The sequence below is a fragment of the Anomaloglossus baeobatrachus genome, chromosome 2, assembly GCF_048569485.1.
Source record: "Anomaloglossus baeobatrachus isolate aAnoBae1 chromosome 2, aAnoBae1.hap1, whole genome shotgun sequence".
NCBI classification, from domain to species: domain Eukaryota; kingdom Metazoa; phylum Chordata; class Amphibia; order Anura; family Aromobatidae; genus Anomaloglossus; species Anomaloglossus baeobatrachus.
This window is the reverse complement of record NC_134354.1, coordinates 116,205,860-116,221,259: the sequence shown is the minus strand read 5'-3', so window position 1 is coordinate 116,221,259 and position 15,400 is coordinate 116,205,860. Positions and strand designations below refer to the sequence as shown.

General features: G+C 43.4%; 1 protein-coding gene across 1 annotated transcript in view; it reads left to right on the top strand.

Moving 5' to 3' along the window:
* The window catches only part of WSCD1 (WSC domain containing 1), a 248,127-nt gene that overhangs the window by 229,209 nt on the left and 3,518 nt on the right, over window positions 1-15,400 (top strand). Inside the window, exon 7 of the mRNA XM_075335278.1 lies at window positions 14,043-14,207. Coding sequence (XP_075191393.1) covers window positions 14,043-14,207 — 165 coding nt within the window. The remainder of the gene's footprint in view (window positions 1-14,042; window positions 14,208-15,400) is intronic.

The window sequence follows — 15,400 nt, the reverse complement described above, 5'->3', positions numbered from 1 at the left end:
AGCCGCGACTGACAAACAGCTGAATGCAACGAGCCTGCAGAGTTAATTACCGGTCATTTCCAACGGCCGGTAATGTGAACACACTACTGACCATGAGAAATGCAGCGTGTGCTCACAGGGACTCTATCTATCCCTCTATCTAACTATCTAGCTATCTCTCTATCTATTCTTCTATCTATTTATCTATCTGCTATCTAAGAAGGAAATTACTTTTTTTTTTTTTTCAATGTGCTTTATTGCATTGAATGCATTAAAGCACATGTACCAACCCGCACGTGGCAAAACCGCGGCAATACCGCGAACAATACCGCGGCAAACCGCATGTGGTTTTCGGGTGCGGTTTGCCGCGGTTCTTTACCGCGGGTACGGTAATCTTTCAGACCCTGCGTAATTTTCTTAAGAAAATTCCGTTTTCCAGTGCACACAGGGCCTAAAATAGAATTCAGACAAATCCACGACAGGACAATGACTGCAATGACAACCGGAGTTCACATGAATTGCATTTGTGCCTTTTTTTTTTTTTTTTTGACTGGGTTTTTTCTCATTTTTTTGTCTGTTTGTGTTTTTTTTCTTCTGAAAGTGTCCACTTTTGTGTGGAAAAAAAAGCTCATTTGGACTCAGTACCTGTCATTACAGTCTATGGCTCCATAGGGGATTTAGGCAGAACCCACTGGAAGCACTGCAGAAACAGTGTGAACAGACCCTCATGTGAAACTCATACATTAGTCATAAACGTTACCTACAGTTGGACCCTAATGGCAAAACTACAAATACAATGCTATATATGCACCAAAAACGGGTATATACACAGTTCATGCACACATAATATTATATATATATATATATATATATATATATATATACAGTGCTGGCCAAAAGTATTGGCACCCCTGCATTTCTGCCAGATAATACTCAGTTTCTTCTTGAAAATGATTGCAATCACAAATTCTTTGGTATTATCTTCATTTAATTTGTCTTTAATGAATAAAAAAAAATCATAAGGCCAAATTGGATATAATTCCATACCAAACATAAAAAAGGGGGTGGACAACAGTATTGGCACTGTTTGAAAAATCATGTGATGCTTCTCTAATTTGTGTAATTAACAGCACCTTTAACTTACCTGTGGCACCTAACAGGTGTTGGCAATAACTAAATCACACTTGCAGCCAGTTGACATGGATTAAAGTTGACTCAACCTCTGTCCTGTGTCTTTGTGTGTACCACATTGAGCATGGAGAAAAGAAAGAAGACCAAAGAACTGTCTGAGGATTTGAGAATCCAAATTGTGAGGAAGCATGAGCAATCTCAAGGCTACAAGTCCATCTCCAAAGACCTGAAAGTTCCTGTGTCTACGGTGCGCATTGTCACCAAGAGGTTTAAAGCCCATGGCACTGTGGCTAACCTACCTAGATGTGGAAGGAAATGAAAAATTGACGAGAGATTTCAACATCAGATTGTGCGAATGGTGGATAAAGAACCTCGACTAACATCCAAACAAGTTCATGCTGCCCTGCAGTCCGAGGGTATAACAGTGTCAACTCGTACTATCCGTCGGCGTCTGAATGAAAAGGCACTGTATTGTAGGATACCCAGGAAGACCCCACTTCTTACCCCGAGACATAAAAAAGCCAGGCTGGAGTTTGCCAAAACTTACCTGAGAAAGCCTAAAACATTTTGGAAGAATGTTCTCTGGTCAGATGAGACAAAAGTAGAGCTTTTTGGGAAAAGCTATCAACATAGAGTTTACAGGAAAAAAAAAGAGGAATTCAAAGAAAAGAACACGGTCCCTACAGTCAAACATGGCGGAGGTTCCCTGATGTTTTGGGGTTGCTTTGCTGCCTCTGGCACTAGACTGCTTGACCGTGTGCATGGCATTATGAAGTCTGAAGACTACCAACAAATTTTGCAGCATAATGTAGGGTCCAGTGTGAGAAAGCTGGGTCTTCCTCAGAGGTCATGGTTCTTCCAGCAGGACAATGACCCAAAGCACACTTCAAAAAGCACTAGAAAATGGTTTGAGAGAAAGCACTGGAGACTATTAAAGTGGCCAACATTGAGTCCAGACCTGAATCCCATAGAACACCTGTGGAGAGATCTCAAAATGGCAGTTTGGAGAAGGCACCCTTCAAATCTCAGGGACCTGGAGCAGTTTGCCAAAGAAGAATGGTCTAAAATTCCAGCAGAGCATTGTAAGAAACTCATTGATGGTTACCGGAAGCGGTTGTTCGCAATTATTTTGGCTAAAGGTTGTGCAACCAAGTATTAGGCTAAAGGGCACGTTTCACACTACGATTTATCAAACGATATGTCATCGGGGTCACGTCGTTAGTGACGCACATCCGGCCTCGTTTGACATATCGTAGCGTGTAACACAAATGAGCGACTGTGAATGAGCAGAAATAGTCACCTTATCGTTGCTCGTTGACACGTCGCTCATTTTCAAAAAATATCCTTCTGTGCTCCGGTTGTTCATCGTTCCCAAGGCAGCACACGTCTCTCTGTGTGACACCCCGGGAACGATGAACTGCAGCTTACCTGCGGCCGCCGGCAATGCGGAAGGAAGGAGGTGGGCGGGATGTTTACGTCCCACTCATCTCCGCCCCTCCGCTTCTATTGGGCGGCCGCTGTGTGACATCGCTGTGACGCCGAACGTCCCTCCCCCTTCAAGAAGTAGATGTTCGTCGGCCACAGTGAGGTGGTTTGGAAGGTAAGTATGTGTGACGGGGGTTTATGACTTTGAAGAAATTGCCCGTGCCGAACAAATGATGGGGGCTGGTGCGATTGCACATGCAATCGCACGAGAAATTGAAACGTGTAAAGCAGCCTTTAGGGTGCCAATACTTTTATCTGGCCTAATTTTGGAGTTTTGTGTGAAATGAACAATGCTTTGATTTTTGTTTCATTATCTTTTGTGTTTTTTCATTGCAAGCAAAATAAATGAAGATAATAATACCAAAGAATTTGTGATTGCAATAATTTTCAAGAAGAATCTGAGTATTATCTGACAGAATTGCAGGGGTGCCAATACTTTTCGCCAGCACTTTATACACACATACACACATGTGTGCACACACATGCGCACACAAATGTGCACACATATTATATAATAAACTATTTAATGTGTGTAGGGAGGCAAGGGATGAAGAGGAGGGGAACTTGAGACTGCTTCCTGTCCCCGCCATCCGCACACTGCTGTGCTCTCAGCTGGCCCCTACCCCTCCCTCTCAACTTCTGACCCAACACTACTGGGAAAGAGTTAGAGGGAGACACGCCGGGACTACAGAGGATGTACTTCACACTGAAGTACATTCTCTGTGCTCCTGTATGGGCTGCAGGAGCACGGGGCCCCCTTTGTGTATGGAGGCCCTGAGCAATTGCCCAAACTGATGCCATTAAAACCCCCGAGCAGTTTGTCAACACTTTAGCTTAAAAATGGCTGTGGGAGTACAGTGCAATGTGCTTGGCAGGAAGCCACTCACTTTTTGCATTGCTGCTGATTTATTCCGTTGGTTCAATGTCTTCAAATTGAAGACTCAGTAGAATAAAGCAGCACTGCAGGATGCCAATTTTTTGCCTTCTTGCCTAGTGCCTTCACAACTTCTCTAAAATTATGATGTTGGCCTAATGATGACATTGTGTGACCACAGTCATTGAGGAAGAAAACGGGCAAAACACAATGAGTGGGAGATCCAGATGTGAAATGTGTGGAATTTTATTGTATTTCAGGGGTTACAGTATGTACTCTTTTACACAGATAATCTATATTTAGTTACATTTTTCATATTTTGAGAAGGTGTATTTTTTTCTACAGTATATATTTAAAGAGGCAAAGTGAATATATTTTTTTAAATTCCGGAATCAAAATGAATAGATTTTGATATTCAGGGGCACAGTGTATGTTTTTATTATTAGGCAGCACAGTATGTAGTGTTATACTGTATATTCAAGAAGTCTATTATTTTAATCATAACTGGTAGGGGTTTTTTATTGACAGATGTGTTCAACGGCTAAAAAAGATGGTAAATAATGGCTTAGATTGTTGAACACGAGAAGTTTTTTTTTCAGACTAAGGGGCACTTTGCACACTGCGACATCGCAAGCCGATGTTGCGATGCCGAGTGCGATAGTCCCCGCCCCCATCGCAGCAGCGATATGTGGTGATAGCTGGCATAGCGAAAATTATCGCTACGCCAGCTTCACACACACACTCACCTGACGTGCGACGTCCCTGTGGCCGGCGACCCAGCTCCTTGTTAAGGGGGTGGGTAGTGCGGCGTCACTGCGACGTCACACGGCAGGCGGCCAATCGGAGCGGAGGGGCGGAGATGAGCAGGATGTAAACATCCTGCCCACCTCCTTCATTCCGCATATCCTACGGAAGCCGCGGTGACGCCGGTAGGAGATGTTCCTCGCTCCTGCGGCTTCACACACAGCGATGTGTGCTGCCGCAGGAGCGAGGAACAACATCGGACCGTCGCGTCAGCGTAATTATGAATTACGCCGACGCTGCACCGATGATACGATTACGACGCTTTTGCGCTCGTTAATCGTATCATCTAGGCTTTACACACTGCGATGTCGCATGTGATGCCGGATGTGCGTCACTTTCAATTTGACCCCACCGACATCGCACCTGCGATGTCGCAGTGTGCAAAGTGCCCCTAAGTGCTCGCTACAGTACCCTTACCTGATTCATTAGGTGGTGATCGCTGAGTACATTTCTGAAGTAACATATGATCAATTTGACGGATGTAACCTCACCCTATACTGCCAACACTATGTCCATATCAGTAGATTGGTCTAGCCGACGGGACTGCTGTGTAAATGCCAAAACTTGTAATATTATTGCTCAGCAGTTGCAATTATTGTGACTAATTAAAGGGGCCAACCATGAGGATTTTCACATATAAACTAAAGCCAGTGCTATATTGGTGCCATCATCCTGATTCTATACATACCTTTAGGGGCACTTTGCACACTACGACATCGCAAGCCGATGCTGCGATGTCGTGCGCAATAGTCCCCGCCGTCGTCACAGCTGCAATATCATGGTGATAGCTGCCGTAGCGAACATTATCGCTACGGCAGCTTCACAAGCACTCACCTGCCCTGCGACGTCGCTCTGGCCGGCGAACCACCTCCTTATTAAGGGGCGGGTCGTGCGGCATCATAGCGACGTCACACGGAACGCGGCCAATAGAACCGGAGGGGCGGAGATGAGCGAGATGTAAACATCCCGCCCATCTCCTTCCTTCCGCATAGCCGGCCGGGACGCAGGTAGGAGATGTTCCTCGCTCCTGCAGCTTCACACACTGCGATGTGTGCTGCCGCAGGAACGAGGAACAACATCGTAACATCGGTCTTTCCCAATTCATGGAAATGACCGCCGCTACACCGATGATACGATTACGACGCTTTTGCGCTCGTTAATCGTATCAAAAAGGATTTTCACACTACGATATCTACTGTGACGCCGGATGTGCATCACTTTCGATTTGACCCCACCAACATCGCACCTGCGATGTCGTAGTGTGCAAAGTGCCCCTTAGTTGTGAGATCAGATGTATACTTTCTGAACTATAGGCAAATAAAGTTTGTGAAACGCACTGTTATTTGTTGATAGGTGCTCCTGAATATCTAATAGATGGATCGGGTTTTGCTAGTTGTTCTCGCCCCTGTTCCCTGCCTGTCCTTCCTATCCCCTGTCTTTCCTCATTCCTTCCCCCACCTGTAATAACAGAGACATGGGGAGGAAGGACAGCATGGTAGTGGCTTAAGTTTATATATGAAAATCCTGGTGGTTGGCCCTCTTTCATGGGAATCTGTCAGCATGTTTTTGTCATGTAATCTGAAGACAACATGTTACAAGGTATAAAACCTGCCTGTCTTGTCAATGTCCAATCTGTTATTTATTTGCTATGTTTATTTAAGCAGCAGGACTTATCATTGCTCAGACTACAATATCATATGTATCACTGTCATTATACATATCACTTCACTGTCATTATACAATCTCTATAGAGAGCGTGGTGTGGATGGGACAACTCTCTCAGCTCTTCTGCATTGCTAAATCTAAAAATTATGATTGTGTCAGAATGGCTGCAGCTAGTAATCTACATAATACACCATTTGATTTGGGATATCTTTGCCTTCATCATGCTGCTCTCAGATGACATAGTAAAAACATGCTGACAGATTCCCTTTAAGATGTTTATGCAAGATTTTTCCCATAAGCACCATAGATTGTATGCAGTGTCAGATTGGTTACCAGAAGAATCTCCTGTAATACCAGGCCTGGCTTTGGTTACCTCCACTGAACTCTGGAGCTCTCACCTGAGCTCCGGAGTGCAGCCAGGACTGAACTCAGGTTTGCAGGACTGAACCGCGAGCGCCGATGATTCCCTGGCAATTGTGGTTCAGTTTATGGCAGCTGCGGACAGTCCAGGCTGAACTCCGACGTTATCACCTGAGCTCCGGAGTTCAGCCCGGCCTGTCCGCAGCTGTGACATGAACTGAAACGCAATCACCATGGAGTTATTCGGCGCTCGCTGTTCAGTCCTGCAAACCCCGAGTTCAGTCGAGGCTGCACTCCGGAGCGCAAGTGAGAGCTACAGAGTTCAGTGCAGGTAACCGCGGCCAGGCCTGGTATTACTGGAGGTTCCTCCGGTAGCCAGTTCGACACTGATTGTATGGGTCAATGAAAGGCATCTACTCTAAAAATTCTAGTGGGTTTATAAATACAACCTGCTTTTTTGGTAGATAAAAGCTGCTTCCAAAAAGCAGATTTACGTTTTTGTTGCATTTTTTGGTGTGTCATTCCTATACAGTAAATGTTTAAACTAAGTTAGTTTCATTCTTCACAAAAGCAACAAAACCGCTGCAAAAACACTCAAAGAATTGACGCGCTGCTTGTTTCAAAAACGCAGTAATTTTCCTTTTCAGTCCGAAAAAAACAAGTGAGTGAGTGCATGAGATTTCTGAAGTCTCATAGGTTTTGCTGATGCTGTTGAAATCAGCTTTTAATTTGCATAAAACTCATGAAAAAAAAGCTGGAAAAACAAAAAATGACGCAAAAATGCAACGTGTGAACATAATGTAAGGGTTTAGCCTAGAAGCAGTAGATTGGTGGTGATTCCATGCCAGCATGATCTTGGAACAGTTTGATCATGCAAATAATTATGGTTACCCCATATTAATCTTCCTCCACTGCACTTGAAGAACAGCTTTTCTTGTGTCCATTATATCAGAAGTATTGATTTAGTTAAATAATGGCTGGCTGACACATTATCACCTTCATGTTTCCAGCAGATGAAATACTCGTACACTGACACAAGAGTCTCCTCCGTGAAGCTCCAGTATTTAATAATTCATACATCCTTAGGCATAGCTGCTTGTTCTCTGAATTATCATATGAGTTCTTCTGAGCCTGAGCTGAATTTCTGGCCCTGCTGGGAAAAAGAATGAATTCGCTAATAAACAATCGGAGTGGGTCACAGGTCTCTTGTTATCCTAACACGTTGAAACATAAAAATGTGCTTCATGTTTTGAAATGATGTGTTGATGACCCTAATGAAGCAGTCCATTCTCTGAATTTAATTCTCTCCAAATACTACAGAATAGTGAAGAAGAAAAAAATGTCATCCGGACAGTACATGTAAGATAGATACCGTACGTGCTTGTAATTCCAGCTCAGCTGAACACTTGTTTCAAGCTTAGAGCTAGCTAGATCGAAGTCATAATTGAAAGCAAATATTTGATTTGTTTTCCATTTCAGGATGAAAAAAAAACTACATTTATCCAAAAATATCAATGAACAAATATTAAAGTCTGGAAATACAATGCAGATGATGATGCACACTCATGCATCGAACAATATCATGATTTTTCATTATGTAGTTAAGGCTTATTGACCGGTGATGAGTGAGCAGTACCATGCTCGGGTGGTCAGTACTCGAAACAAGCAGGTCAGACAGGCTCAACTCAAGCACTGAGTGTATTGGAAGTCATTGGGAAACTCAAGCATTTTTCTGGAAGATCTTCTTGAAAAATACTCCAGTTTCCCATTGACTTCCATTATGTCCTTCCAAGTGTCCAACCTCCTCATTTCGAGTACTGACTGCCGTAATGCTGGCTCATCACAATTCCTATGCACAGCAATTCTTTTACTTCAATAAGGTGTTGAAAGTGCCATAGTAACAGAGCAATCATTCGAGAATTAACTTTTATCTTGTATTGCATATGCCAATAATACAGGACAAGTCTGTTTAAGGCCCAGTCACACTAAACAAGTTACCAGCAATCCCAACAATGATACAACCTGATAGGGATCGCTGGTAAGTTGCTAGGAGGTCGCTAGTGAGATGTCACACTGTGACGCTCCAGCGATCCCACCAGCAACCTGACCTGGCAGGGATCGCTGGAGCGTCGCTACACGGGTTGCTGGTGAGCTGTCACACAGGCAGATCTCACCAGCAACCAGTGACCAGCCCCCAGCGCCGCGTGGAAGCGATGCTGCGCTTGGTAACTAAGGTAAATATCGGGTAACCAACCCGATATTTACCTTGGTTACCAGCGCACACCACTTAGCGCTGGCTCCCTGCACACCTAGCCACAGTACACATCGGGTTAATTACCCGATGTGTACTCTGCTACGTGTGCAGGCAGCAGGAGCCAGCTTCTGCTGACGCTGGTAACCACGGTAAACATCGGGTAACCAGGAAGCCCTTACCTTGGTTATCCGTTATTTACCTTCGTTACCAGCGTGCGCCGCTCTCACACTGCCAGTGCCGGCTCCCTGCTCTCTGCACACATAGCCACAGTACACATCGGGTTAATTACCCGATGTGTACTCCGGCTACGTGTGCAGAGAGCAGGGAGCCGGCACTGACAGCTGAGAGCGGCGGACGCTGGTAACGAAGGTAAATATCGGGTAACCAAGGTAAGGGCTTCTTGGTTACCCGATGTTTACCGTGGTTACCAGCGTCCGCAGAAGCCGGCTCCTGCTGCCTGCACATTTAGTTGTTGCTCTCTCGCTGTCACACACAGCGATGTGTGCTTCACAGCGGGAGAGCAACAACTAAGAAATGGCCCAGGACATTCAGCAACAACCAACGACCTCACAGCAGGGGCCAGGTTGTTGCTGGATGTCACACACAGGAACATCGCTAGCAACATCGCTCCTACGTCACAAAAGTTGTTCCTTAGCAGCGATGTTTCTAGTGATGTTGCTTAGTGCGACGTGGCCTTTAGACTTCTCTTTGCTGTCCTAGTCCAACCTTGGATCTTCTAACCACACCTCCCTGAGCATTAATGGCATTCTCCATAGCCTCCCATAATAGTAAGACCATTGTGCAGGCTGTTAATCATTCTCAGGAAGGCTTGATTAGAAATTCTGAGGCTCCATTAGTTAAGGTTCAGGGGAAGAGATGCTACATCAGACTACTCTTGCCTCCTTACCATATGCAACACTGTAAGATTAAAGTGGTTGTCCAGGTTTGGCACAAAAGTCTGCAGTCACTCTATGTGACTGCAGACTTGGGAATCCTTCCATAACTGTTAAAAACATAAGGTGTGTAGTTGGCAATTTTTGATCAAAGAGCCCAAAAGCCATCCAATCATGTCAAAGTGTACCTTTTTAATATGGATGATCCCCAAACATTATTGACCTACCTCTCCATTTGGCAAAACAGCCTCATACGAATGTGGAGTGAAAAGTGAACCAGACGCAGCACCCAATTAAAACCTTTGATGGGAAAGATGGGTTATAAGGGTGTTGAGACATGGGAATCATGAAAGCATGCCAGGCGTAATCAGTCATATGACCTCAAGTATGAAATATGCATAGTCCTGGCCACATCCCCACTAGACATACACGGCCTCACTCAATTCACTTTCCATATTTGCATTCACATGACTGCTTGAGGAGTCCCAAGTTTGCGGTCACATAGAGTGGACAACCCCTTGAAATGTGTGTGACAGCAAACACCTTATTGAAATATTGGAATAAAGGCATTGTTGTGTATACCACTTTACTACTTTGCGAACAGTCAGGGGACTACTTACTAACATGAGACTTCTAACTACTGTAAATCCACTTGTTCGCCACAAGTTTAGTGACATCACACAGTAGTGGCAGTGATGTCATTTCTAGAGATGAGCATATGAACTTAATCGGTGTGAAGACTTACTGAACATAATTCATGAGCTTTGACAAATAGCAGCTACTAAGACCAGCTTTCCCTCCTTAGGACTCAACATTACAACATAGTGTGTTACATAATCACCTATTCATTTAAATGAGTGTCATATAGTATTACATTTAAATTGCTGGAGAAATTAGTAACACTCTTTAGCTACTCCTAGTGATAACAGCTTAGAGAAGGTTACCTGCAGCGATCCGCTAAATGCCATGGGCCAACCCCATTTAATTTAATAGGAAAGTCACATGAGATTCATGCAGCCTAAACCATGAGCAGAATGAGTAGGACGCTGTCTACACTATTGCAGCATTGTATATTTTAGGCCGGAGTCACACTTGCGAGTGACTCTCACATCACATCACCTGGCATGGGCGTACACTCTCCTGACAGGAGCAGGTCGGATGCATGTATTTCTATGCAGCTGACACGCTCGTGTCCGGAGACCGTCAGGCCGTGCCGGGAGATGCGATGTAATACTCACGCGAGTCCCTCGCAAGTGTAACTCCAGCCTTACTCTAAAACTCTGCAAGGTTTCAGTAAAAACATTTTGAAAAGCCGTCAGGGGCTGGTGTTTCAGTTGACCAGTCCACAGCAAGTCCCCATTAGCTTTTTCCTGCCCAGCTCTTCTAGATTGATATTTCTCTCCCTATACACACATGAGGAGAGACTCATCAAACATGTGGATCAGGGGTGGGAGAAGACACCAGAGACCTGAGTAAAATATACCTAGCTACAATAATGCCGAGTAAGGTTACACTCCCACAATGGGCTTTTGGGGATTTTTTGATGTTACAGATTTTCTGCAGCCATTAAGTAAATAAGTTACTTGTATTTTTTTTAAAAATACGTAGTTTGAAAAACTCAAAAACTCACAGTATGCCTAAAGCCTATTTGCTCCAAAACATAGCCAGTGTCTGTGTCTCTCTGACCAATGGTTTAGCATGAACCTACACCGCTATTTTTAAATGGGACACACTGATTGCCTTTTTGTCTATGTAAAGCCGGATGTTTGGGCCCCAGCATTGCTTACCAATTACTCTATTTGTTGGTATACAAGTTTATACATACAGCAAATGACATTCCCTTATGGGAAAATTATAAATATAGAAATGATTCCTCTTCAGTTTATCCAAAGCTGATAAGTGAATCCATTTCCGTTATTTTTCAAGGAAATTCCAAATGTCTGTTACCCCCTTAATGAAGCACTTCCAATAATTTTTGTGTAGTGTGTTAAGATACTGACCGACCACCATTTTTCCAGCACCTCTCCATACTTCTTTGGGCCCCTCTTTGGCCCGGTCGAGGTCACATTCTCCTGCAACCGCAATCGTTATGTCACTATTTTTTCGTCACTGTTTAATGCTAGCTAGTTAACCTGACAAGGCCAATCGCCTCCAGGAAGCCTTACAGAAATATATGCATGGATTCTACGTCTTGATACGGTGGTGCAGATGTGTCCTCCTATATAACAAATTCCCAATCCTTTTTTTTTTCTACTGGACTTTAATGACAAGAATGTTATAACATACTAAATGTTTGACTTCTCAATATAAATACAGAAATGCAGAAAACCATTAGACAGCAATAATAAACACACCGTAAACAAATGTTTACTGTGTCCAAAAGAATACGAAAATATTCGACTTATGAATAAAGCAGGATAATGTGTGATATAATGAGGGGTGTATAAAATATATACATTGCAATAAAATTTGTGTGAACATACATGAAAATAAAAATTGATTATTCTCGATAGATATGCACGTCGAGACAAAAAAACAGAGAAAAAATCATAAATAATTCATTAATGGTGATGAGCGAATTATTCTGTGTTTGGGCACTTGGTATGCATAACTACAATTTTGATGCTCGGGGATCAGTACTCTCTTAGGCCTCTTTCACACATCCGTGTCTCCGGTCCGTGTCCGGTCCGTTTCCCCATGTACCGGAGACACAGGCACACGTAGACCCATTAAAATCAATGGGTCTGCGCTCACGTCCGTATTCTGCCATAGACCGTGTGTACATGTGGAGCATACATGTGCCCGTGTGCTCCACATGTAAACATGTCCGTTTTTCTCCAGCATCACGGGTGTCACACGGAACACAAACGGACCACACAGATGTGTTCAGTGTGACACGCATCAGAGAAAACACGTGTCTGCGAGGAAAAAAAAAACTTTACTCACCTTCTCCAGCCCTACTATCTCTGCCGCTGCTGTCACTTGCTTTCGACCACCGCTCATTATGCTCTTTGCATATTCACTTCACTGTGGCCGGAAGCAGCAGGGAGTCGGCAGGACCGGAGATCGAAGATCAGTACCACGGACAGCGAAGCCAGGGACAGGTGAGTAGAAAGTTCCCGTTCTCCGTGTGTTATCACAGATAACACACGGAGAACACATGTGTGCCATACACATGGCTCACCGAGGGCAATATGCACCTTTGACATGTCCATGAAAAATGTGCGTGATTTTCACGGACGTGTGAAAGAGGCCTTAGTATAATGGAAGTCAATATAAAACTTGAGCATTCTTCCAAAACTTTTTCTAGAGAAATGCTCGAGTTCCCCATTGACTTCCATTATACTTGGAAATGAGTACCAAGCACCCAAGCATCAAAATGCTCGTTACGCATACCAAGCACACGAGCACCGAACAGTTCACTCATCACTATTAGTAAACTATGAAGTGTGTGTGTATATATATATATATATTTATATATAGGAAAAGGAAAGAGAAAATGCATATGGTTATGAAGTTTATGTACAGATATCTCTTTAAACTGTTAGCAAAATCCAGATTAGCGTATAACCATCACATGATTCCAATTAAAAGGAAGATTTTATTTATTTCTTCACTCAATAAAAAAAGTGTCTCACTATGCCCCGGAAGAAGATGAGTAGGTGAAATCTAAATTCAGTCAACTGCAAGGTGTGATGACTTATTTATTGCTAAGCAAATCTGTAGGAAACTTTTCAAGAAATTAATAAATAAAACCTTTCTAATAGTTTATTGTGATTTTATCTGCTATTTTCACATAGACATCAGTGTACTTTATGTAAATTATATTATTTGTGCTGCTGGAGGCTAGGGGGCACCTCTGTTGCAGGAAAAACTAATCCCTAACACCAACTTTCAGGGAATCCTACCCTGGAGAGCCCAGAAGTCCACCAGACAATTACCAGTCAAAAATAACCGGGGGAGGGTAGTCACCATCCACCCGATGTACCAACCCCCCACCTCCACTTTTCCACCAACTTCAAGAACCTCCCTCACCACCGCTCGCTGAAATGTCCCAAGCAGAACAAGTCTAGAAACACTATCCTTGCTATTCCCCCAAAAAATTAGCCATAGGGCGGGAGGTTGGGATTTTCTCTACTGGTTCCAACACGCCGTTGTGGTAATCCTCCTCCTCCCATGAACCTAAATATATATTTCCATCCTGTCTAACCACCCCCTGTACATTATACCCCTCCTCTTTAAACAACTGACTCCATAAAAGCCTGCTCTGCTCCCTACAACAACATTAACCCTATGTTGCCCTACAAAAGACAGTCATGGGTCATTAGGTAAGACTTCCTATAGGACATTGATTTTGGAAGGTTCATCAAGCCAATTTGGGCATTAAGACATTTGCATTATGTCCCGAAAAAAAGTTTTGTCAACTTTCTGCATTTCTGTCCCTTTCTTTGTTGTGCAGACACTCAGTGTTTCAATATGTTACGACTGTTCTTAATATGTACGAGTAAAATAAGTATATGTATATAAAATCTTAACTACAGTTCTGTTTTAGAGAACAGTTTATCACTTTTCATTGTCTTCTGTTATTCTTTAAAAGATACTCGCTGTACAACAAGAAGATTTCTACCTACAAAGTCCAAAGTGTTTATAGCTTTGTCGAGCTTTCCTGGTGCCGGAAATACATGGGTGAGACATCTCATAGAACATGCCACCGGATACTACACTGGAAGCTACTACTTTGATGGAACCTTGTTCAATAAAGGTATATGTTAGAGATAAACAGTTATTATACATTACTCACAAAATGTTAGGGACTTATGGCTTTCGGGTGAAATTTATGGAAAACATAAATTCACACTGCAGTGATATTTTATTATGAAAATCGGGCATTTAAGTATAAGCATGCAATGGTGATTTTCTCATCTCAAGCAATGTATTAAAACAAAAGCCAACAGCAGTGGTGGGTATATCCTAAAAAAAAGTAAATTTCTCAATAACTTGTCATGTGGCCTTGAGGATCAATTACAGCTTGACTTAAGGCCACTTTACACACAGAGATAAATGTTTGGCAGATCTGTGGTTGCAGTGAAGTCATGGACATATTGTTCCATTTGTACACAGTCACGAACCTGGCACTGATTGTCCACAATTTCACTGCAACCACAGATCTGCCTAAGATTTATCTCTGTATGTAAAGTGGCCTAAAGACAAGTGGCGTTGGCATGGCATCCCACTCTTCTTGAAGGACAGTCCTCAGGGCATTGATGATCTAGGGTACAAAGTTACAAACATCTACACGGTGACTCAGCTGATTCCATTGGCTTTCTGTGCTATTTAGGGCTCAAGAAAGTGCAGGCCACTCCACTCCATCAGCCATTCCCTAATGATGTGACCTCAATGAGCGAAGCATTGTTGTACATGAAGTTGAAATTAGGCCTGTGTTGTTAATGCAGAGGCATAATGACTGTATAATGGTGTTATTCAAGTAGTAGGGGTTGTCACTGTGCCATTCACACAGTGTAGGGCAGTTCTATATTGACTAGGCACACCTGACCACACTGTAACACCACCACCACCAAAGGCTCATCTGGTGACAACAGTGGCTGATTCATAGCGCTCACCTTGATGTCTCCAACATCATTGGCAGTCATCATTTCTCCTCAGTGTGAATCAGCTTTCATCAGTGAACAGCACTGGAACAAACTGGTCTCTCATCTAGCATAGATGCTCCCTGGCCTATGTAAGACTATGACGCCTGCACCTGGTGGTGTAGTCAGGTACCCTTGCATAATACTACACTGATGTAAATGGTATCTAATGGTCTGACTTCACACTTGGTTGCCTCTCACCTCCCTTACATGTACCTGTAGCTGTGTGGCATTCATTAACCGATTCCGAAGCACATTATTCACAATGAAGCAGTCATCAGTGTGAGATGTGGCCAAAGGATGTCCT